The sequence below is a fragment of the Theropithecus gelada genome, chromosome 20 (genome assembly GCF_003255815.1).
Source record: "Theropithecus gelada isolate Dixy chromosome 20, Tgel_1.0, whole genome shotgun sequence".
In the NCBI taxonomy this organism is placed as follows: domain Eukaryota; kingdom Metazoa; phylum Chordata; class Mammalia; order Primates; family Cercopithecidae; genus Theropithecus; species Theropithecus gelada.
In genome coordinates, this window is record NC_037688.1 from 73,774,015 (window position 1) to 73,798,664 (window position 24,650).

At 44.8% G+C, this 24,650-nt stretch overlaps 1 protein-coding gene across 5 annotated transcripts in view; it reads left to right on the forward strand.

The window, feature by feature from the left end:
- USP7 (ubiquitin specific peptidase 7) overlaps window positions 1-23,894 on the forward strand; it is a 72,802-nt gene extending 48,908 nt beyond the window's left edge. For 3 of the 5 annotated variants that reach the window (XM_025370177.1, XM_025370180.1, XM_025370178.1), the window contains 23 exons: window positions 79-159; window positions 261-351; window positions 4,891-4,973; window positions 7,286-7,395; window positions 9,451-9,607; window positions 10,702-10,846; window positions 11,433-11,563; window positions 12,515-12,649; window positions 13,459-13,560; window positions 13,754-13,859; window positions 14,703-14,795; window positions 14,880-14,947; window positions 15,321-15,421; window positions 16,156-16,309; window positions 16,728-16,795; window positions 17,271-17,379; window positions 17,473-17,550; window positions 18,869-18,969; window positions 20,221-20,320; window positions 20,811-20,930; window positions 21,106-21,177; window positions 21,333-21,423; window positions 21,870-23,199. In XM_025370177.1, the coding sequence (XP_025225962.1) occupies window positions 79-159; window positions 261-351; window positions 4,891-4,973; window positions 7,286-7,395; window positions 9,451-9,607; window positions 10,702-10,846; window positions 11,433-11,563; window positions 12,515-12,649; window positions 13,459-13,560; window positions 13,754-13,859; window positions 14,703-14,795; window positions 14,880-14,947; window positions 15,321-15,421; window positions 16,156-16,309; window positions 16,728-16,795; window positions 17,271-17,379; window positions 17,473-17,550; window positions 18,869-18,969; window positions 20,221-20,320; window positions 20,811-20,930; window positions 21,106-21,177; window positions 21,333-21,423; window positions 21,870-21,976 (2,403 nt within the window). In that variant the 3' untranslated portion in view covers window positions 21,977-23,199. Of the gene's footprint in view, window positions 1-78; window positions 160-260; window positions 352-4,890; window positions 4,974-7,285; window positions 7,396-9,450; window positions 9,608-10,701; window positions 10,847-11,432; window positions 11,564-12,514; window positions 12,650-13,458; window positions 13,561-13,753; window positions 13,860-14,702; window positions 14,796-14,879; window positions 14,948-15,320; window positions 15,422-16,155; window positions 16,310-16,727; window positions 16,796-17,270; window positions 17,380-17,472; window positions 17,551-18,868; window positions 18,970-20,220; window positions 20,321-20,810; window positions 20,931-21,105; window positions 21,178-21,332 lie in introns of all 5 variants that reach the window. The other 2 variants (XM_025370179.1, XM_025370176.1) reach the window with 2 other exon arrangements.
- Window positions 23,895-24,650: the final 756 nt, after the last annotated feature.

The window sequence follows — 24,650 nt, forward strand, 5'->3', positions numbered from 1 at the left end:
TATTTGTAGTCCATTATAAAATTAATGTATATATTAAGCATAAAAACCTTTTTTTAAAGCCAAAACTTTCTTTTTCAGTTGCTTGATAATGTGGAAAATAAGATGAAAGGCACCTGTGTAGAGGGCACTATACCCAAATTATTCCGCGGCAAAATGGTGGTATGTGGCTACCAGTTCTAAAAGATCTTTTGAAAAGGTTTTAGAATATGAATTTTTTGACTATTACTACTTAAGTCACTTTTAACTTTCCTTATTTGCAGTCCTATATCCAGTGTAAAGAAGTAGACTATCGGTCTGATAGAAGAGAAGATTATTATGATATCCAGCTAAGTATCAAAGGAAAGAAAAATAGTAAGTGTTGCGTGTATCTAATGGCATGATCTTTTGATGGTTTCTATTGTGGTTTAATGTTTCATTTACACAAGTGATGTTTTTTTAAACAGTCTAAACACAGAGAATGGCTCAGATCTTAAGCAAACAGCTCACTGGGTGAACACAGGCTTGTCACCTCCACCCAGCTCTAGTGTTGGCCAGCACCCCCACAGCCCTTCCCAGCCACCGCCTCCCTCTCCTCACAGGAAACCACCATGTGGACTTCTAACATCCTCGGTTAACTTTGCATGTTTTAGGTGTCTATTTAAATAGAATTTTGTAGTAGGATGTATTTGTTTATTTTGTTGTTGTTTTTTGAGATAGGGTCTTGTGCTGTATAGGCTGGGGTGCAATGGTGCAATGATAGCTCACTGCAGCCTCAAACTCCTGCTTCAGCTTCCCCAGTGGCTGGGAACACAGGTGTGTGCCACTACACCCAGCTAATTTTTTTTTTTTTTTTTAAATAGAGATGGGGTCTCGCTTTGTTGCTCAGGCTGGTCTTCAACTCCTGGGTTCAAGCAGCCTTCCTGCCTTAGGCTCCCAAAGCACTGGAATTAGACATGAGCCACCGTGTCCAGCCTGTGTCTGATTTCTTTTGCTGAGCACATTCATGAGATACATCCACACTGGGACTAGTCATAGTAATCATTTGTGTTGCTTTATAGTATTCCATTTTGAGAATATACCACAAAAATTTTGAAATCTTTCTTCTTCTGATTGATATTTGGGTTGGTCTCCGTTTGAGGTGGTTGGACATAAGGCAGATTGACCATTCTTAATGCCTGTTTGCATTTGGAGGAAGAGGAATTACTGGCCTGTAGGGTGTGCATATGTTCAGCTTGATGGATAAAGTTAGCAAAGTGGTTTATCAGTTTCACAGTCATCAGCAAGGTGTGAGAGTTACAGTTGCTCCATACCCACACTGGAGCTGTCAGTTGCCGGACATGGAAAGATTTTGGTGGGAGTATATATGGTGCTGTATTTCCTTGAAGATCAGTGAGGTTGTTCTTACCTTTTCAAATGCTTATTGGCAGTTTGGATATCTTCCTTTATAAAATGCTTGTTTAAATACTTTAACAATTTTAGTATTGGCTTCTTTTTTTTCCCTTAACTGATTTATAGTCATTCTTTTAAAGAAATATTTAAAATAAGGGGGAGGATGGGTGTGGTCGCTCATGCCTGTAATTTCAGCACTTTGGGAGGCTGAGGCGGGAGGATTGCTAGAACCCAGGAGTTTGAGGCCAGCAACATAGTGAGACAGGCAACATAGTGAGACTCCATCTCTACAAAAACTACAAAAATTAACTGGGTGTGGTGGCATGCACCTGTAGTCCCAGCTACTCAAGGCTGAGGCGGGAGGATAGCTTGAGCCCTGGAGTTCAAGGCTGCAGCGAGCCATGATTGCACCACTGTACTCCATCCTGGGCAACAGAGCAAGTGCCTGTCTCAAGAAAGTAAAATAAAATAAAAAGAGTGAGGAGGGGAAGTGCTTTATGTTGACCCGCATATTTACAGCTTGCAGTGCTCCTCTGTTTTTAATTTGGATATGGATTCTTATTAGGAATCATTGAGTGCAGGTTGGCTGAGATGAGTTTTTTCAGCTTGCATGCCTGGAAAGATTTTATTTCATCTGCAGTTGTGAAAGACATTTTAAGTCGGTGTAGACTTCTAGATTGGCAGTTTCCTGCCTTTGGTCTGTTAGATGTTCCACCATCTTCTTGCTCGCATCGTTTCTGAGAAGTGGGCGGTAGTGTCCTCACTCTTGTTCATTTGTTTCTCGGCCCCAAGCGCCTCACGCTTCACTTCACTTCGCTTCGCTTCGCTTCACTTCTCTACTCTCTTCCCTCTTCTCTCCTCTTTTTTTGAGAGAGAGTCTTGCTCTGTCACCCAGGCTGGAGTGCAGTGGCCGGATCTCAGCTCACTGCAAGCTCCGCCTCCCGGGTTTACGCCATTCTCCTGCCTCAGCTTCCCGAGTAGCTGGGACTACAGGCGCCCGCCACCTCGCCCGGCTAGTTTTTTGTATATTTTAGTAGAGACGGGGTTTCACCTTGTTAGCCAGGTTGGTCTCGATCTCCTGATCTCGTGATCTGCCCGTCTTGGCCTCCCAAAGTGCTGGGATTACAGGCTTGAGCCGCCGCGCCTGGCCCGATTTTCAGACTTTAAAATTTTTTATTTTTAGAAGTTTGACTTGGATTTTTTTTCTTCTTTCTTTTTTTTTTTTTTTTTTTTTTTTGAGACGGAGTTGTGCTCTGTCGCCCAGGCTGGAGTGCAGTGGCTGAATCTCAGCTTACTGCATGCTCCGCCTTCCAGGTTTATACCATTCTGCCTCAGCCTCCCGAGTAGCTGGGACTACAGACGCCCACCACCTCGTGTGGCTAGTTTTTTGTATTTTTTAGTAGAGACGGGGTTTCACCTTGTTAGCCAGGATGGTCTCAATCTCCTGACCTTGTGATTCGCCCGTCTCGGCCTCCCAAAGTGCTGGGATTACAGGCTTGAGCCACTGCGCCTGGCCTGGATTTTTTTTTAAATGGAAATCTTTATCTGTTCTTTTTTTTTCTATGTATTTATCAATTAATTATAATTATTTGGAGACAAGGTGTTGCCGTGTTAGGCCAGTCTCGGAGGTCCTGCGCTCAAGCAGTCTGCCCGCCTTGGCCTCCCGAAGTGTTGGGACCATGCCCAGCCTTGTGTCTCTTCTTAGTATGCTCTTGCTTTCTTCTCCTTTGGACTTAAGTTGATAATGCTCTTGTCTACTAATTCTGTCATCTGTGAGATTTCTGCGTCTGTTTCTATTGAAGGATTGTTCTCTTTGTCTTGGGTGGTGGTTTCAGCTTCTTTGCATGCTTGGTAATCTTTTTTTTTTCTTTTTTCTTTTTTTTTTTTTTGAGACGGAGTCTCACTCTGTCGCCCAGGCTGGAGTGCAGTGGCGCCGTCTCGGCTCATTACAACCTCCGTCTCCTGGGTTCAAGCAGTTCTCCTATCAGCCTCCTGAGTAGCTGGCATTACAGGTGCCCGCCACCACACCCAGCTAATTTTTGCATCTTTAGTAGAGACAGGGTTTCACCATGTTTTGGCCAGGGTGGTATCGAACTCCTGACCTCATGGGATCCACCCGCCTCGGCTTCCCAAAGTGCTGGGATTACAGGTGCGAGCCACAGAGCCACTGTACTGGGCCACATGCTTGGTAACCTTTTTATTGAACAGCAGGCATGGTGATTTTTATCTTGCTGGGCGTTAGATATTACTAACCTTTGCTCTTACGCACAGATAAGTGATTTGTTAATCATTTGCTTCCTTTGAGTCTTGTTTTTAAGCCTTGCTAGGTGGGAGAACAGGTTTTACTTGAGGGATAACCTGTCCCCACATCCCTTTAGTTGTTAGCTGAGTCTCCCAGGTGTTCAGAGGTTTTTCCGCTGTGGCTGATGGGAACACAGACTTCCCAGCCTGTCATGAGCTCTGAAGGTTGTTCCCCCCAGTCCTCATCCTCTTGCTGCTGCTTTCCCTTGCCCCAGGTAATTTCCTCGATTTCACTAGTCAGTTCTCACTGACAGCTTCGGAAGAAACTGCACATCCCCAGATCTTGCTTTCTGGGCACCATTCTGCTTTTGGCTACTCTGCCCCTCAGGTTCCGACTCCCTTGGGCTCCTCTGATTCTCACTTCTTGGCTCTTTCTGGGTTTGCCTTTCGCTGGCTGCAGCCTGTAAACTCTCAGCAGAGCTGGGCCCATCACGGGACTCTCATTTGTCCCGTCAGGGATCCCTGTCCTGTACCACATGTGTTCGGAGCGTGACTGCAGCTGTTTTCAGTGTTGTGTAGTTGCATGTTTCCTTCATGATCGGAGCAGGAAGAGCTCTGCATACACTGTGGCTGCACAATTCTGTGTTGGATTGAGAGCTTGTCCCTCAGCATGTGGCTTGTCCTTTCACTCTTAACGTTACCATTCTTAATTTTAGGGAAATACAGTGTGTCCTTGTTTGCTTTTTATGTCCTGTAAAATTCTATTACTTTTTTACTATTTTGCCTTTTCCATTTATCTACAATCCACCTGGAATAAGTGGGGGTGAGGAGATGCCAGGACCAACTTCCACTCCATCCCGTGTTGACCTCTGAGGAAATCGAGGTTTTCCTTGTTCTGCCACATCAGGCAGCCGTTCATCTTTGTGCATCTCTGCTTTTGAGACCAAGGGGTGGTCCATAGTGCCCAATTCCAAGCTGTCTTCATAATCATAGCTTTACAGTGTGTGCTTTGTTCAAATAACAGTAAAACCTTAACTGTTACCTCCATATTGTCATTTTAATGTCCTTAAGAAAGATACTAATGACCTTTGGCCAATGAGCAAAGGTGCTAACAGCACATTTACCTACAGTATTGGCTACAGGGGGAGAATTACTGTTCTTAATTAGTGTTGTTTACCTTCTCTGCTATTCCTAAATATGCTGATTTAAATAACTTATACCTGGGTTGGCTATATTATAAATGAAGCTTTAGCAATTGACTTTTCTCTCTCTTTTCCAAAGTATTTGAATCATTTGTGGATTATGTGGCAGTAGAACAGCTCGATGGGGACAATAAATACGACGCTGGGGAACATGGCTTACAGGTAACTTGGGTGTTTTGTGCTAGTGTCCTATTGTAGTTTTCTTCTTTATTTTCAGTTCTTTTAATTGCTAAATAAGAAATTGCTTGTGCCCTTTCATGTGTTTCTGGTATTTAGAGTATACAAGGATTCTGTTTCTTGGATAGTCGAATGGGGAGGGTGAGGGGGTATTAGGAGATGGGAGTGCAGCTGATTTATCCCGTAGAAGCACATCCAGCAGGATGGAGGGTCTCGTGGGGTTTTAGGAATCTTATCCTTTCCCCGTTCCTCACCTTACTGGTGTCACTGCTCCAGTTTTCCTTCAGTTTCTCCTGGTCACAAGTGGCATTTCTTGGTGAGTTGGACTGTGTTTATTTAGGTTGTGTTGCTTTATTTTTAAATGTATTTTTAATGAATTTAGTTTTCTGAGGATCCCGACTTTAGAATGAGGAGTGTGTTCTCTAGGGTTGTGGCCCCCAGTTTTCTGGGCATCTGACAGAGCAGTGAGCATGGTGCGTGACCAGGTGGCCAGCCCCCGCTTGGATGGAGGGAAATGAACTGTTCCTGGCTGCTGGTCTGGCTGGTCTGTTGGATCTGCAGTGTCCTCGTGGATCCAGTGATCCAGGGTCTGTTATGTCATCTTATGACCTTGACTCATTGACTCAACTGATTTATAATTAAAAATTTCAGGCCGGTGTGTGCTTACAAAGCCTGCCAGTGTATAGTTCATGATGCCCGTGTACCCATTTTGTAGTCAGCTTCAAATGTACTCTTCTGCTAGGTCTGTCCAGTTGGACTGAGGAACTGAGGTATAGATCAGAAAGTTGCTTTTTTTTTTTTTTTTTTTTTTTTTTTTGAGATGGATCCTTGCTCTGTTCCCCAGGCTAGAGTGCAGTTGTGCGATCTCGACTCACTGCAACCTCCGCCTTCCGGGTTCAAGCAATTCTTCTACCCCAGCCTCCCGAGCAGCTGGGACTACAGGCACCCGCCATTATGCCCAACTAATTTTTGTAGTTTTAGTAGAGATGGGGTTTCACCATATTGGCCAGGCTGGTCTCAAACCCCTGATCTTGTGATCCACTTGCCTCAGCCTCCCAAAGTGCTGGGATTACAGGTGTGAGCCACTGCGCTTGGCCAGAAAGTTATTTTTTAATGAGAACTTTGGCAGCTTGGTGTGGTTAAGAAATATTCTGGTCTACTCACAAGAATTATTATTTTCTATTCTGGATGTTTTAGGGTCTGGTTGAGCAATGTGTATTTGAGTCAAAGCCTCAGTGGACAGCGGTAGAGACAGAATCCTTTTATCTTTCTGGCTGTATTAAAAACAGGCCCTTCCCCACTGTGGAGTGGGCTCCTGAGGTCTGTTTTTGTCTTTCCTGAGATAGCCCTGTCTTAAACGAGCAGCTCATGTACATCCAAGAACCTTGGCATACGGGTGTGTCTTGTTATGGCCCCCAATTCCTCCAGGTCTCTTGCTAGCTACGGGGCAGGTGGGTTTCCAGCCAGAAGGAAGGTCTGCATTGGAAATAGAGCTGTGAGTCAGATGTGCATTGAGGGACCCTGACCACCTGGCCGTGGGTGAGATCGGCAAAGCCTGATTTTACTGAGGAACAAAGAGCTGGCCAAGATGGAGCAGAGACAAAGCGGGGCGAGAGCTGTAGAGTCCGATGTCCCCAGAGAAGGCTTGTTGAGAAGTTGGGGTGTCCTGTCCCACAGAGGCTGGCAGTCAGCTGGGGAAGGGCCTTGCTGACACTGGATCAGAACTTTCTTAGAAGTGGGATTGAGCCATAAGCACTAAGGGCGTGCCCTGTGATACATGGGTTCTTATGCAAACATCAAAGAGCCCAAGGAAAGGAAGCTTATAATCCTGCCAACCCATCACTGGGTTCATTGCTACTTGTTCTGTTTGGGCGTTTCATAAGCATACCTAATCTTGCGTAATTATAACCAGAGTTTTCTGCTTTTCCATTTAACGATTTTTCTGTGGATCTCCATAATTTGCACAGTGTTTAATGACTGTATAATTCAGCATCAAATGACTGTCTAAATTTCCTTAACCATTTCTTCCCCCATTGCTGGATATCAAGTTAGAATAGAATCCAAGGTAAGAGAATCTCACAGTCATGCTGGTGCAGCATTATTTTAACGAACAAAGAGACCCATAAACAGACCTAAAGAAAACATTTCAAAGATGCCCTAAATGGACACCTAAACTTCCCTGCCTTTGTCTCCAGAGTCCCCAGACATGTTCCAATCTTGCTGAGCCGCTGTTGATTTCATTGCTTCTAGGAGTAAGTAGAGGCTAACTACATTTGCGTTTCTTTTTCAATGTTCAGGAAGCCGAGAAAGGTGTGAAATTCCTAACATTGCCACCAGTGTTACATCTACAACTGATGAGATTTATGTATGACCCTCAGACGGACCAAAATATCAAGATCAATGATAGGTAATCTGTAGTGGGATGTAAAGTTAAGATTTCATCATTGCGCTGGTGTAGGGGGTTAGTCTCAGTGCTTTCCTCAGTCTTTGTATTTTCAGTCCCACGTCTGATTTATTTAGATTTCCCTTCTACCTCTGTGTCCCAAGAGCAGCAGTGTTAAAGGAATTAATTTATGTCAAGTTTCAGAGGCCGCCTCTGCCGAGTCTGTTTCCCCTCTCAAGATGCTTTGCCCAGTCCCAGCTCTGCTGTCTGCTGTGGCTGATTTAAGTCCACAAGGATGGGGCTGTTTCTGCGTCACAGATCTTGCATTCACAGGATTTCTAATAAATTTAATTTTGACCAATTGTAAATGTTATTTCACAGGGACTTTTAGTGTATTTGTTTAAATAGGATTTTCCAATATTTTGTTGTCTCTCAGTTGGCATCAACTTCTAGAATGTGCTAGAGTTTTCAGGAATGCTAAAGTAGTTGTTTGTATGCCAATTACAAGTAGTTATTTTATTTTTATTTTTTTTATTTTTTGAGACGGAGTCTCGCTCTGTCGCCCAGACTGGAGTGCAGTGGCCAGATCTCAGCTGACTGCAAGCTCCGCCTCCCAGATTCACGCCATTCTCCTGCCTCAGCCTCACGAGTAGCTGGGACTACAGGCGCCTGCCACCTCGCCCGGCTAGTTTTTTGTATTTTTTAGTAGAGACGAGGTTTCACCTTGTTAGCCAGGATGGTCTCGATCTCCTGACTTCGTGATCCGCCTGTCTCGGCCTCCCAAAGTGCTGGGATTACAGGCTTGAGCCACCGCGCCTGGCCCTATTTTTATTTATTTTGTTATGTTTTTGAGACGGAGTCTTGCTGTGTTGCCCAGGCTGGAGTGCAGTGGCACTATTATGGCTCACTGCTGCAGCCTTGAACTGCTGGGCTCAAGCGATCCTTGTGCCTCAGCCTTCCAAGTACCTGGCTAATTTTTGTATTTTAATAGAGTGAGGGTTTCACCATGCTGGCCAGGCTGGTCTCAAGTGATCTGCTGGCCTCAGCCTCCCAAAAGTGCTGGGAGTACTGGCATGAAACACCACCCCCAGCCACAAGTAGTTTTTAGATTGTTAAAATACCAGGTGCAGGAGTGACAGTGTGCACTACCTTGTCTGATAGAGGATGCAGTAGTTTTATCCTGAGTAGGTTGAGCACCAGCTTTGTATGGAATGTAGATTGGTCATTCAGCTTTCAGGTTTGACGGAGAGTATAATCAAATCATGTTACTTGCCACCAGCTGAGCCTTTCGTCACCCAGTCAGTCTTTATGTAGGTCAGAAGCTGTCTCAGCCAGAACTCACAAACTGGCAGCCTTCAGACCAATTTCCACCTGTTGGTATGTTTCTTTAGGTCCTTACTTTGTTTTTGTTTTTATTGGAGCCAGTGGCCAACATTTTTTAAATTGTGAGATTTTACATAGATGCTATTGGCATCGTTTAGGAATCCGAAGGTTTGGCAACTTGAGGCCACCATTCCTGAAGGCTGCAGGGGCTGTGAACTGAGTGCTGGCTGCTTCACAGGCGGGGCGAATGCTGTGCTTGGGACCAGCCCCCACCCGTGGAACTTGCCTTCCTGCCTCTTAATTTTGCAACCCTGATGGTGAAATTTGGTCAAGTAAATCAAAATTTGTAGAGCCAGTTAAAACTCTGTCAAATTCAGGATGTCTGTAGAATATTAAAACTAAGTCGATACTCAGAGTGGGAAATATTTTTACATGTCTTTCTGAATTTGATTTTTCATGTTTCTCAGTTTGCAGATATCCTTAGTAGTCTTAACCTCTCGACCCTCAGAATCATTTCTTGATATATTTGGAATTCCCCCAGCCTAAATTATTCGTAGTGTGTATTTATTATGTTGACTAGGAATAATTATTTCCATCAAGTAGACTTTACGTTATGTAGTTCATAGGCCTTCCCAAGGCAGTTCATGCTTATCACATTAAAGATGAGCCAATACATTAAATGGCCTTACTTACTGTAAAGTGTGATTTTTTTTGTGTAAATTAATACTGAATTTCTTTTAAAATGTTTTCTAATAGGTTTGAATTCCCAGAGCAGTTACCACTTGATGAATTTTTGCAAAAAACAGATCCTAAGGACCCTGCAAATTATATTCTTCATGCAGTCCTGGTTCATAGTGGAGATAATCATGGTGGACATTATGTGGTTTATCTAAACCCTAAAGGGGATGGCAAAGTAAGTGCTGGGACCCAGGACTGAATGCGAGCTCATCAGAAAGTTAACACAGACACTCTGCTTCAGCCTGTTTTGGTTCCTACTTGGGACCTTGTCAGGGACCCCTAATTGATCTGTGTATTCTCCGGCTACTAAGTGCTGTTGTCCCATCCATTTAATTGCTGAGATTTGGAGGGAAATAGTAAATTAGCATTTGTGCTTCTCTTCGTTAGTAATCAATGTTGGAACCTACAGAATCCCTTATATCTCACGTGAGACACTTACATTTTCTTCTGAATGCTTGTGGGATAATTACCCATGCCATGGGCCCAGTCGGAGAGGCCGGCTGGTTGCATGTCCCTCTGCATGCCCCCTGGTCCTCTCTTGTTTCCTCTCATGGGGATCTCATGCAGTCTTCACCACCACCCTTGGGAGCGTAGAGGGCGCCATACTCATTTGGCAGATGAGGATCTTGGAATCTACCTCCAAGACCACAGGGCCAGTACCCAGCTCCTGCCAAGGAGGTTTTATGGAGGGACCCCACAGCATGAGAAGACAGTGAAGAGTACCTGTAACAGTAGCGCTCGCCACTATTTAATACGGCTCCATCCACAAGGCAGATGGGAAGATAACTGTTAGAGACATGGCATGTTGACTTCAGTCTGGCCCTTAACTTGATTCCATAAAATGCCATGGGATAGGATAAAACAACCCATTTAATCTTATAACTAAAGTATAAAATTTGAACTCTCATTTGGTGTGCTCAGTATGGCCTTTTTAATTCTGTAAAGAGTTGGTAATGTCAGTAGATTGAACCTAAGTGGAAAACGGGCTATTTGAGTAGATTAGAAAAATTGCCATTGGGCGAACGGTAGTAATGCCCACAGAATGTTGAATGGGGATGGCAAAGGTCCTAGTGAATTGTATGAGTGGATGCCTGAGGCTCCGCCTGCCTAGCACACCATCAAGTTGTGTGCCCGTGTATGTATACACGTATATTTTTTCAACCAGGGGCATACCTAGAAGTTCACACATTTTAGAACAACGCTGCCTTCTAGTGTTGGGTGCTTGTCACAGTGCTTGATCGCTGCTGATGTGTGTTGCTTTCCTTGCAGTGGTGTAAATTTGATGACGACGTGGTGTCAAGGTGCACTAAAGAGGAAGCAATTGAGCACAATTATGGGGGTCACGATGACGACCTGTCTGTTCGACACTGCACCAATGCTTACATGTTAGTCTATATCAGGGAATCAAAACTGAGTGAGTAGCGTTCACTTTTGTTCTGTCCTTTACTGTGGTGGACTTGACATTTGTACCATGAATTCACAGTATCCTTTTTTGTCCAGACATGTTTTATGCTTATTCCACTATATTTACAACAGCCCAGAAACAAGCAGGGTTGGGCTTGTGCAGACTCATGGTACCAAGTAATTTCACATTAATAGATTATTTTATTTTATTTTGAGACAAAGTCTCACTCTGTCGCCCAGGCTGGAGTGCAGTGGCGCGATCTCGGCTCACTGCAAGCTCCACCTCCTGGATTCACGCCATTCTCCTGCCTCATCCTCCTGAGTAGCTGGAACTACAGGGGCCCGTCACCACGCCTGGCTAATTTTTTGTATTTTTTTTTAAGTAGAGATGGGGTTTCACCATGTTAGCCAGGATGGTCTTGATCTCCTGACCTCGTGATCCGCCTGCCTTGGCCTCCCAAAGTGCTGGGATTACAGGAATGAGCCACCAAGCCTGGCCTAATAGATTATCTTATTAATGATGACCTAGAATCAGGAGCTTCTAAGGAGGCGAAAGTCCATCTGCAGAGGTCAAAGAGGATGCCTTTGTCCTGCAGGTGAAGTTTTACAGGCGGTCACCGACCATGATATTCCTCAGCAGTTGGTGGAGCGATTACAAGAAGAGAAAAGGATCGAGGCTCAGAAGCGGAAGGAACGGCAGGAAGCCCATCTCTATATGCAAGTGCAGGTCAGCCCCCACCCTTCTGGGACTCCTGGGTCACCATGAAGCAGGGCACCCATCTCTGTACGCACGTGCAGGTCAGCCCCCGCCCCTCTGGGACCATTGGGTCACCCACCGCACCGCAGGGCAACTGCCCAGAGAGAAGCTGCTCCACGTGCTCTCCTGAGCTTGGTCTCAGTCCCAGAGTAGTTCCTGATACACAAACCAGGACTGTTGTGCCCTTAGCTGCTCTGGGCAGCTGCCTGAGCATTTGTAACACCTGGCCCTGTTGGTGGCGGGCAGGGCCGGTTCACGAGTAAAGACTTGGGTGTCAGAAGTCAGGTCACCGGGCAGAGTAGCGATCAAGTGCACGTCAGGGTGTGTGTTGCTTCAGAAAGTACTGTAGGGGTTGGAGAAGGGAGGAGGTCATGTCACAGTTGGCTATGTAGCTAGGTCCAATTTATAGGTGAGTTAAGTTATTGCAGTGAAATACAGCCTCCTTTTCTTTTTTCTTTTCTTTTTTTTTGTTTGAGACGGAGTTTCACTCTTGTTGCCCAGGCTGGAATGCAGTGGCATGATCTCTGCTCACCTCAACCTCTGCCTCAGCCTCCCGAGTAGCTGGGATTACAGGCATGTGCCACTACACCCAGCTAGTTTTGTATTTTTGGTAGAGATAGGGTTTCTCCATGTAGGTCAGACTGGTCTTGGAACTCCTGACCTCAGGTGATCCACCTGCCTCACCCTCCCAGAGTGCTGGGATTACAGGCGTGAGCCACCGTGCCCAGCCCACAGCCTCCTATTTCTAAATAAATAGGTTTACATTTTGGTCATTTTATGCTGTTTTTCTTCATTGGTCTTCTGAAGAAGTTTCTTTGGAACAAAAAATGAGTTTTCAGCATTTTAATGTTTAAATGTGTTCAGTGTGGACTCATTTTTTGTCAGTTGTCAAGTCTTCTCTGTTTTCATACAAATTTTCAGATAGTCGCAGAGGACCAGTTTTGTGGCCACCAAGGAAATGACATGTACGATGAAGAAAAAGTGAAATACACTGTGTTCAAAGTGTTGAAGAACTCCTCGCTTGCTGAGTTTGTTCAGAGCCTCTCTCAGACCATGGTGCGTGCCGGTCTTATGGATGTCCCCACCCTGGCTCCCAAGGTCCACCTTCCTTCCCTGTCACTAGAAAAGACTAACTGCCTTTGGGGGTGGGTGCTGGATCCAGCTACTGTCTGACAGTGAGGGGTGTGACCCAGGAATGTTTCCTGCCTGAGAAAGTGCAAGAAAACCACTGACCCCCTGACTGCGGCTCAGGGGTACCCACAGGATTTCGCAGACATGTTTCCACTGCTTTTCCTCATTCTCCACTCCACTCCCTGCACCCCCATCCCCTCTTTATTTTTGTAAAATGGGCATTCGATCCTGAAGGATAAGTCAGTTGTCCAAATCAACCGGGAAAGAATTAGAATTCTTTTTCTTGCAATCGCAGTCTTTTTTCTTTTTTTTTTTTTTCCGAGACAGAGTTTCACTGTTGTTACCCAGTGGCGCGATCTCGGCTCACTGCAACTCCGCCTTTTGGTTTCAAGCAATTATCCTGCCTCAGCCTCCCGAGTAGCTGGGATTACAGGCGCCCGCCACCACGCCTAGCTAATTTTTGTATTTTTAGTGGAGATGGGATTTCACCATCTTGGCCAGGCTGGTCTTGAGTTCCCGACCTCGTGATCCACCCGTCTCAGCCTCCCAAAGTGCTGGGATTACAGGCATGAACCACAGCACCTGGCCTACAATCACAATCTTAACATTAACATTTTCACTATATATGTATGTATATGTATATATATGTATATGTATATACATATGTGTGTGTAATACAGAGGACTAAAATATGAGTGTGTTTTTATCTTAATCTATTCTTAATATTTTTTCAGGGATTTCCACAAGATCAAATTCGATTGTGGCCCATGCAAGCAAGGAGTAATGGAACAAAACGGCCAGCAATGTTAGATAATGAAGCCGACGGCAATAAAACAGTAAATATTGTTAATAGCGTATCTGGTTTGGAACCGTGCAGGAGGTGTTAGTCCTCTGCACTTAGTGCAGCTTGTTTCCCTTTTGGTCCACTTAACTAGAATTGGACGTTTTCTTCAGTACTTGACTGTAGTTTTTCGCTCTGTCACCTAAGCCATTAGACTCTTCTAAAATCAGCGTCTCTTTTGGAAATAGATGATTGAGCTCAGTGATAATGAAAACCCTTGGACAATATTCCTGGAAACAGTTGATCCCGAGCTGGCTGCTAGTGGAGCGACCTTACCCAAGTTTGATAAAGATCGTAAGTGCCCACGAGACGCCTGCCTGCACTTAGAGCAGTAGCGTTGGATTCCTGGATTGTTGTTCTAAACACACAGGGTTAAGCCTTCTTCCCTTGCAGAAAGATCTGTTGATCAATTCCACAAATGCTCACTTGACTTCCTGATGAAGTCAAATAAGACTGACTTGGCTGCAAGTTTCCTGTGAGGCCCGGAGACAGTAGCAGCCATGTGGGGCCGTCCTGTTCTGTCTTCAGTCTCAGCTGCTGTGCTGTGCTAATCGCGTTGGTCAGATCCTAAAGAGCAGGGTTGCAAACGTCTGTCAGGGGCCAGATAGGCAATATCTCAGGCGTTTCAGGCCTTTCTGTCTGTACTAAGGCGGCCACAAAGAATATGTAAATGAACGGGCTGGCTGTCTTCCAGTACAACTTTATCGACAAAACAGGTGGATCGGAATTTGCTGACCCTTGCTATAAAATGACACTTTTATTGCTGTGAGTGGTCACTTCTGGCAAAGACACAAGACCATGCGCAATCTTCCCGTGGCAACGCTCTTCCAGCCAGTCAGTGCCAGGTCTCAGAACTAGGAATTCTGAGTTTGCTGCACTCAATACCGTCTTGACTGTCTAAATGTAGTGGGTTTCCATGGGTCTGATGTTTGGAAACTCTGCGGTCATAGCCTCAGCTTCGTGACTAAGCCACATCTGAAGTAACTTTTAGGTACCTTAAGCTGTCATTTCACTTGTCACTGAGCTATTCAGCTTACTGGTTTTTTGTTTTTGTTTGTTTTTTTGTTTGTTTTTTTGTTTTTTAAGCTTTGTACTGAGTGTTTGGATCTTAACAAAACTTGTTTATTAACCTTGTAGATGATGTAATGTTATTTTTGAAGATGTATGATCCCAAAACGCGGAGCTTGAATTACTGTGGGCATATCTACACACCAATATCCTGTAAAATACGTAAGTCTTTTGTGCACTTACCTTCGGAGTAGAGTTTGCTCAGTACATTACAGCTACACATTGACAATATCTTCTTTCTCCTAGGTGACTTGCTCCCAGTTATGTGTGACAGAGCAGGATTTATTCAAGATACTAGCCTTATCCTCTATGAGGTTTGGATGGTTTATTTTTCCATAATTAGTATATTCTTAGTAGTTTGTGGAGGATTTTGTTTGTTCTTTTTACCCCGAATTTGTTACTCTGTTAGGTCTACCAACTAACTCAGGGCCTCAGATGATCTTGAGAATGACGTATTTAGATTTGTGATTTGTTTTTTTTTTTAATTTATTTTTTATTTTTTATTTTTTTAGAATTAGTTTTACATATTTGTGGATTTATTTATTTAGCTTTTTCCGTTAACATTTTAACTTAAAACGTGAATAGAATTGGGTGTACAGAAAATACTTAAGTACATGGAAGACTATCTGGCCATATTAAACATTAGACAAACTTTGCAATGTAACAATTTTATATCTTTCACTGTAGGAAGTTAAACCGAATTTAACAGAGAGAATTCAGGACTATGACGTGTCTCTTGATAAAGCCCTTGATGAACTAATGGATGGTGACATCATAGTATTTCAGAAGTATGTACTTTGTGAAGGATTATATCACTTTCTACTAATTTCAGGATTTTTTTAAGTTGTAGAACCAAGAAACATTTGTACCTAGATCCTGAGCCACGTTTTTGTTTTTGTTTTTTTAATGTAGCTCTGTTGACAGGCTTTCTCTGGGTTTTGAAATTAGGTGTGGTGAACATTTTCATTTCATAAAGCTCTTCTCAATTCCTTAAAATGTCTCAAGTGCACGTGGCAACTGTTAGCAGGGTGGCAACAATTGCTTCCTTCCCCTAAGATTTATGAAATCAAAACTCCTTAGAATGTACCTACTTGGGTAATTCATTTCAGTTTGTCTTCATGTAAACCAACCAGTCTTTGGTCTTAGACACTCAGTGTCTGAAAGCGGCTCGATGGCACATGAAAGCCCTGATTTGCTGACTCACGGTCAGAGACTGGGCTCCACCACCTGTCAGGTCTGTGGGCAAGACACTGCGTCCAAGTCTGCTCCTGTAGAGGAGGCGCAGGAGCTGTTGTTACCTAAGGGGGTTTTGTTTTGTAGTGGGATGAGAATGTAAAGCCACCACGTTGTGCCTGGCTCAGTGCATCCCCTTGCATACTTGCCTCGCTTACAAAGGGGAACCTGAATTTATCTTGCAAGAGAGCCTGTTGGTGTCACTGTTGTGTAAAAGATGATGCCATTTTTACCAGCTACCCCCTGCCATGGTCTTTGATTCAGACTGCAAACTTTCTCCCCCCACCAGGGATGACCCTGAAAATGATAACAGTGAATTACCCACCGCAAAGGAATATTTCCGAGATCTCTACCACCGCGTTGATGTCATTTTCTGTGATAAAACAATCCCTAATGATCCTGGATTTGTGGTTACGTTATCAAATAGAATGAATTATTTTCAGGTATTTAATAAATGCTCCTTTCCTCTTCAGATCCCACTCCAGAAAGACAAATTTCTTCCTTAAAATGCTTGTCGAAGAAGCTATCTCATGGTTTTGGTTCAGGAGGGGCTATGCCTGAGGAAATCTCCCACTGAAGTGGATTCAGGCTGATACTGCCATGGGAGCTAGAATAATTGCCATCAGAAAAGAACCTGTAGATCTCACCATTAAAAGTGAAAACTTTTCAAAGTTATCTTCATCAGATATGCTATTCCCATGGTGATACATTAAGGAATAATATAGTTTATTCCTGTTTAATAAATTCCTACGGAATTTAAATTCAGGCTGCTCATAGCACGTTTTACGTAATTAATCATGAAGTTTATGACCAGGTTTCAATTTTTTCCCCAAAATATGAACCTTCCTTTCTGTGTCTCAGGTTGCAAAGACAGTTGCACAGAGGCTCAACACAGATCCAATGTTGCTCCAGTTTTTCAAGTCACAAGGGTAAGTCATATGCACGGACACTTGCTTGGTGTTGACTGCATGCTTTCCACAGTTCATTGAAACATCTTGGAACTAATAATTAGCTCGCCATTTCACCCGACATGCCATTTCTTGCTTAGTTTCAGAATTGTCACCACTCACATCTTGACCACATTACTCTGAGATGTTAAAATAATTGACAGCCTCATCCAAAGCCAGACTGACTTTAGATACATCCTCAGTGCATCTCTCATGTGTCCAGCTGGTCAGTCCTGCCAGGCTGCTGGGTCTTTTGTCACTATGGCAGAGAGCATTCAAGTGTGACAGCGAGTGGGACTTAGTTCTCGGGAAACAGGAGTATTAAGTTAAACCCCATGCTAGGTCCAAATTTCAAGTCCAGATGTAAGGCCAGCGGTTTGCTTTTATGCTCACTCACAGATATTTGTTTGTAGGCAAATAAACAAGTCATTTATTTATATGCTGTTTTCTTGTGTAGTTATAGGGATGGCCCAGGTAATCCTCTTAGACATAATTATGAAGGTACTTTAAGAGATCTTCTACAATTCTTCAAGCCTAGACAACCTAAGAAACTTTACTATCAGCAGGTATGAGTCCAAATTAATGTAACTATGGGTAATAAAGAGAAGGCTTGGGTTTTTGGTGACGGTATCTGACGTGAATCTTTCTTTTCTTAATAGCTTAAGATGAAAATCACAGACTTTGAGAACAGGCGAAGTTTTAAATGTATATGGTTAAACAGCCAATTTAGGGAAGAGGTGAGTTTTTTTAATACTATAAATTTTAATTTTTATTGGAATTTGCTTATTGTTTCTACCTGTCCCCAGACGTTGAAAACTAAGACAGCAAAGAAAAGCACTCTAAACAACAGCACGTGAAAGGGGCTGGGGGCGACCTGGGCCAGTCTTTCCTGCCTCCTGGCAAGACCTCCTGAGGCCTTTGGGTACATCACACGTTAAGCTAAGGAACCATTTGTTCGGAAGCCAGCCCTTCCCTTCCAGGTCCCACTGTGATGCTTATGCATTGCCACTTGGCTGAGGGGGAGGATCCTTCTCCAGCTATTCGTGCCACGGCCTGGTCTCAGGGAGTCCAGCAGGCCTGTGAATGGAGTGGGCCTTGACTCCACTGTGCGCTTACTCCCCAAGCTGCTAGTGTAGACAGCTCCAGTGTCACATGCTTACTCCAAACAGAAGACACACCCAGCCACATTTTAGGTGGTTCTTTTTTGAGACAGGGTCTCGCTCTGTCGCCCAGGCTGGAGTGCAGTGGCACCATCTCAGCCCACGACAGCCTAGACCTCCTGGGCTCAAGTGATCCTCCCACCTCAGCCCCCAAGTAGCTAGGATTACAGGTGTATGTCACCACGCCCAGCTCATTCATACGTGTGTGTGTGTGTATATATATATATATATATGTGTGTGTGTGTGTATATATATATATATATATATTTTTTTTTTTTTTTTTTTTTTTTTTTTTTTGAGACAGGGTCTCAGTGTATTGTCCAGACTGGTCTTGAGCTCCTGGGCTTAATTAAGCATCCTTCTGCCTAGGCCTCCCAGAGTGTTGGCATTACAGGCATTAGGTGGTTCTTCAAAAAAGTCTGTGTACCTATTTGGATGCCAGATCTCTCACCCTTTCTAGCTCTACAAATATAGAGGGAAAATTCGAGACATAAATAGCCTCACCTTTGTAGAACTGAGCTCCCTGAAGGCCCACAGTCTGCCTCTGGTCTTGTATCTGGACCAGCATTCCTTTCTCATTGTGCTGAGAATTGGGAAGGCCCTGGGTGACCCTTCAGGATCATTTCCTGAGAAGGTGTTCTGTAAATGACAGGCTTTTTGCATCAAGGCCACTTTTGTTAACCTCCTGTCAGTATTTGATTGGTTCTAGGTTAGGGCCAGTGTTCTCACTGTGAGTGAATTCACAGATGAGGGAGTTGGGGTGGGAATGAGAGCAAGAACATGGGGGCCAGCTGGGGACAGTTGAGAACAATGATGCAACTTTCTCCTCTCTTCCTTTGTGGTAGCAGACTTTTTGCTTTCTTGAAAGCACTTATTTTATCTTTTCATTACTTAGGAAATAACACTATATCCAGACAAGCATGGGTGTGTCCGGGACCTGTTAGAAGAATGTAAAAAGGCCGTGGAGCTTGGGGAGAAAGCATCAGGGAAACTTAGGCAAGTATTTCTTGAGCCCAAATGTGGACGGTTAGTTAGGGGTGGCAGTAACGCTGACCTCTGCAGCCGCGTCGGTGGAAATCACCCAGCCAGAATCCATGCGCATCATTCCCAGACTCAGTGGGGTGTGCCTCAAGTTGCAAAGACAGTTGCACAGAAACTCAACACAGACCCAGTGTTGCTCCAGTTTTTCAAGTCTCAAGGGTAACCATCAAGGCGGTGTGGTGCAGAGGGTTATGCATGTTTCACAATTAAGCCATGTTTGTCCTTCTTCGCCTTGCATTTTCTGATAACATTAGCTGTAGTCAAAAGGCGTGATTCCCATAGAAAAGCCAAACAGAGGAACCGTATGATTCCATTTGAATGACGAACTGAAATTGGAAAGGGTGACTCTTGATTTTGTATTTGACAGATTGAATCACTTCTGATCCATCTAGCCAGCATTTGGGCTGTAGAAAGAAGCCCCTGAATTGATTGTTTATTTCAGAGAGAGGGGAATGATTCTCGCTACATTGACCTGTAGTCGCTTGGAGGACAAATGGCCTTTGGGGGCATTTGGTTCCCAAATTTTCTTTAGTTTTAATAAAACAGTTATTAAACAGTGAGACCCTAATCTGTTACCTAATAATAAGAGTAAGTGAGGAAAACGCCTCAATCAACTGAATGTGAATTCCTTGTGAGAAAGGTTTACACAAGTTTCGGAGGCCCAGTCTGTACATCTCTGCCCAAATGTGGCCACTTCCCCTGTGTCCAGCAAAGCCCTTTAATCTCGTGCTTCGAGGGGACCCCCTCTGCTTGCCTTGCCCCCAGTCTCTGTTTCTGATATTTCAGATCCTCTTAAAAAAAAAAAAAAAAGACTGGGCGAGGTGGCTCACACTTGTAATCCCAGCACTTTGGGAGGCCGAGGTGAGCAGACCACGAGGTCAGGAGTTTGAGACCAGCCTGCCCAACATAGTGAAACCCTGTCTCTACTAAAAATACAAAAATCAGCTGGGTGTGGTGGCACACACCTGTAGTCCTAGCTACTCGGAAGGCTGAGGTGGGAGAATCGCTTGAACCTGGGAGGCGGAGGTTGCAGTAAGCTGAGACCACGCTGTTGCATTCCAGGCTGGGCGACAGAGTAAGACTGTCTCAAAAAAAAAAAAAAAAAAGCATATCATGGTAACTTTCTTTCTTTCTAGAAAACCATTTTATTTTTATGCGAGTATACATACTTCATTTTGTCCCACTTTTTTTTTCTTCTCTGTTCAGGCTGCTAGAAATTGTAAGCTACAAAATCATCGGTGTCCATCAAGAAGATGAACTATTAGAATGTTTATCTCCTGCAACAAGTCGGACGTTTCGAATAGAGGTATCTGTCCCCGACACCATTGGCACCAAAGAGTATTCATGAGCCCCATCTGCTGCATGTTTAAATATCACAGCAAAGTGTGCAAGTAGCTTGGACTGTGTTTATATACCAGTAATTGAGGTATATGATTCCATGGGTGGACCTGCAGTGTTTTTGCAGAGAGATTAGTCCTCAATTTGGGTTACTAACCCAATCCAGACAGAAACTGTGGATCACTTGGATTTAGAGCTGTTGACATTTCCACAGGGACTGGAATAATAACAGTATTTGGTGTCTTAAAATTCAGTTTTTTGGGGGAGGAGGAAGAAACTTGGATATCTTCTGGCTGAGGCTTCCATGAGTGCCCATCATTCTGGCTGGATCCAGGTGTGGCATTTTTAGCAAAAACAGGCTCTACCCTCCAGGCTAGAGTAGTGTGAGAATTGAGATATGGACACTTTGACCGCATCACTTGCACTTACAGAACTGTGTCTGTCATCCATGTCCCCAGGAAATCCCTTTGGACCAGGTGGACATAGATAAAGAGAATGAGATGCTTGTCACAGTGGCGCATTTCCACAAAGAGGTCTTCGGAACGTTCGGAATCCCGTTTTTGCTGAGGATACACCAGGTATGATGTTGTGGTTGACCAAGTGGCTCGCATCAAAACCTGGAGCCTTTGAGTGGCTGCTGTTGCTGAATCTGCGCTCCTGTTGGCGCTGGGCATTTGTTTTGGCGGCTGCCACGTGATGTGGCCCGGGGGTGCCGGCAGTGACCGTGTGAGCACGTGTCCTTTACCATTCCAGGGCGAGCATTTTCGAGAAGTGATGAAGCGAATCCAGAGCCTGCTGGACATCCAGGAGAAGGAGTTTGAAAAGGTGTGCAGCTGGGGCCTCCTGGGGGCTTGACGGGCCACAGGCTCAAGCCTTGCCTAGCATAGCAGCCTAGGCTTTTTTTTTTTTTTTTTTGCCAGAGATGTGAGTTTTACTGATACACAGAAATAATGGAGGAGTTTTAATTTTTTTTCTTTTAGTTTAAATTTGCAATTGTAATGATGGGCCGACACCAGTACATCAATGAAGACGAGTATGAAGTAAATTTGAAAGACTTTGAGCCACAGCCCGGTAAGGGTTCTCCCCTCGGGGGCTGGTGTGGGTTTCAGGCTAAGAAGCAAGTGGTCTGGGGCTGGGAGGGGCAGCCCCAGGGGCAAGTGCCAGCTCTTCTGTCTCCACTGGGTGACCTGTGGAACCAGGAGCAATATCATTCCATAACCTATGAGTTCTTAACAGATCCTTACATCCTTTGTAACCTGTGAGTTCTTCAAGGAGAGAAGCTTGGACGTGTGTTCAGGGTGATTGAAACTGAGGGTTGTGAGGACAGTGGCTCTGAGGTGCAGTCAGGGTGTGTGTGGGCCTCCTTAGCTCCAGGTGGGCGTGCAGTTCAGGTCCTGGCTTCCCCGCAAACTTACCCCTTGGGGAGCCACAGGGATGCATGCCTCACTGGCCACCACCCCGCTGAGGGCTTCCAGGGCTGCTCTGTGGCCTCACTTGCTTTTCTTCGTCCCCACCAGGTAATATGTCTCATCCTCGGCCTTGGCTAGGGCTCGACCACTTCAACAAAGCCCCAAAGAGGAGTCGCTACACTTACCTTGAAAAGGCCATTAAAATCCATAACTGATTTCCAAGCTGGTGTGTTCAAGGCGAGGACGGTGTGTGGGTGGCCCCTTAACAGCCTAGAACTTTGGTGCACGTGCCCTCTAGCCGAAGTCTTCAGCAAGAGGATTCGCTGCTGGTGTTAATTTTATTTTATTGAGGCTGTTCAGTTTGGCTTCTCTGTATCTATTGACTGCCCTTTTTGAGCAAAATGAAGGTGTTTTTATAAAGCTTGGATGCCAATGAGAGTTATTTTATGGTAACCACAGTGCAAGGCAACTGTCAGCGCAATGGGGGAGAAGAGGTTAGCGGATCATGGGTCCCTGGCTCAAGGTCTCTGGGCTGTCCCTAGTGGGCATGAGTGGCTCGGCTGCCTTCCTGGGGTCCCGTGCACCAGCCCTGCAGCTAGAAAGTCTTGTGTTTAGGCTCGTCCGACCTATTTCCTTCAGTTATACTTTCAATGACCTTTTGTGCATCTGTAAAGGCAAAACAGAGAAACTCACAACCTAATAAATAGCGCTCTTCCCTTCATTGTGTGCATTGTCGGCCCTTCCTCGGGTTCTCCTCCTCCAGCTGCCTGGGGGCTTTTTAATAAACTCGTCTCACCTCGTCAGCCACTACTGTCTGCAGCCCCTTTGCAAAGTGGATGCACTGAACACAGTCTGGACAGACATCGTGGGGGTCTTTTTTATTAAATCAAGAACATTGTTAAATTCAATTAAGGTTTACTCTGCTGCCTCGGCAGACTTATGATCTCAACAGTTCATACGAGCAGGTGAAAGAATTATACATAGAATTTCGTTAAAGTGGAACAGACAACAACAAAGCCTTTTAGCAAGAGGCATGCTCACTAGTGGTTAGTACGCTGTTGACTTTGTAAAAAAGTTAAAAAGGAAAAAAAAAGGAAAAATGAAATTGTATATTTAATGAATGAACATGTACAATTTGCCACTGGGAGGAGGTTCCTTTTTGTTGGGTGAGTCTGCAAGTGAATTTCACTGATGTTGATATTCATTGTGTGTAGTTTTATTTCAGTCGCAGCCCCGTTTCCTTTTCTTTTGGAGCTAATGCCAGCTGCGTGTCTAGTTTTGAGTGCAGTAAAATAGAATCAGCAAATCACTCTTATTTTTCATCCTTTTCCGGTATTTTTTGGGTTGTTTCTGTGGGAGCAGTGTACACCAACTCTTCCTGTATATTGCCTTTTTGCTGGAAAATGTTGTATGTTGAATAAAATTTTCTATAAAAATTATAATTCAGTGAGTGACGTGGAAGTGGAGGAAGATTTCTACTCTCCCTGGAAACAGGCCTGGGAAACCTTGGCATTTGTAACAAGGTTTCACTGAAATGTACTTTTCCTTCTAATTCCGTTTTGCGGGGGCAGGGTCTCTTGTTTTCATTCCTTTCTTCTTCTTTTTTTTTTTTTTTTTGCCTCTAACTAGTCACATTTGCTCTTAAGAAATTAAAGGTTTTCCAGGAGGGAGCTGTGTACAAATGAGGTGACTGGAGATGTGACCTGACGTGTCACGAGGCCCCTTGGGGTGGTAGGCGCTGTCGTGGACATGGTCCTCGCACTGTCCCATCGGCCTTGCCTTCCAGCTCTGTGGCACGGTTTCCTGGTCTCTGGGCCAGTGTGTACCTTGGAGTGACTTCCTTTCTCAACTTCCACTGCAGTGTGTGTGCCTTCTGCTCTGAGAGCTGCCTTGTGACCTGTGTGATAGAAAGCAGGGAGTGAGGGCCCCCGGGGACCTGGCCCTTCCCTCCCTCCTTCCTTCCCTAGAAAGAGGAGTTAGAGCAGGGGTGCGAGAGCCGTTCGCTGTGAGTTTGTCTTTGAATGAACATTAAGGTGTCTTGTTTTTGTTCTGGGCTGGGGGTTGGCTGTAGTCTTAGGTAACTCAAAGTTCCTACTCTCCCTTGAGATATTAAATGACTCTTTTTCCAAAAAACGTGTTGTAATGTTTCCGTCGTGTGCCGTGTTCCCTTTTCCACGCACTCCCAGTTACAGTGTCAGGAGTTTGAGTTTGTTAAGCTGGTTTTGGGGAGACAAGTTGAAATTTTAAAGAAAGAAAAATGAACTCCCCTTCCCCGGCCTCACTATAACCCTGGGACTATTGTGTCTTCTCCCTCTATGGGGTGTGGATGCCATCTGTTGACAGCGTTCTGAGTCCTCACAGCGGAGGGCCTGAAAAACCACTGTGTGACAGCAGGGGCCTGTGGTCACAGTGGCCCTTTGCGCGCCCTCGCACACAGGAGCAGCGAGCTGAAGCAGTCTCGTTTCAAAATGAGAAGAGCAGCCAGGCCCAGTGGTTCATGCTGTGAGCAAAGCCCAAGGGTGACACAATGGCGCCCTGCCGAGTCCCCTGCAACATGGGTGCCGTGATAGAAGCCACGTGTAGACACCATCACTTCCTGATGGAGGCCCTAACCCAGCTTCTCTTTCACAAGACAGCAAGGACATTTGGCTTCATACATAACATTGCTCATTTGTTGTGAGGCAAATGTTCATGGTGCCAGGGATGGAAATTGTGAGTAGTTTTAAAGTCTCAACTCTGAAACCACCTTCACAGTTAAAGCAAATGCGATAAAACCTATAGCACCTGGGCCGGATGCGGTGGCTCACACCTGTGATCCCAGCACTTCGGGAGGCCGAAGCGAGTGGATCACTTGAGGTCAGGATCAAGTGGATCACTGGCCAGTGTGGT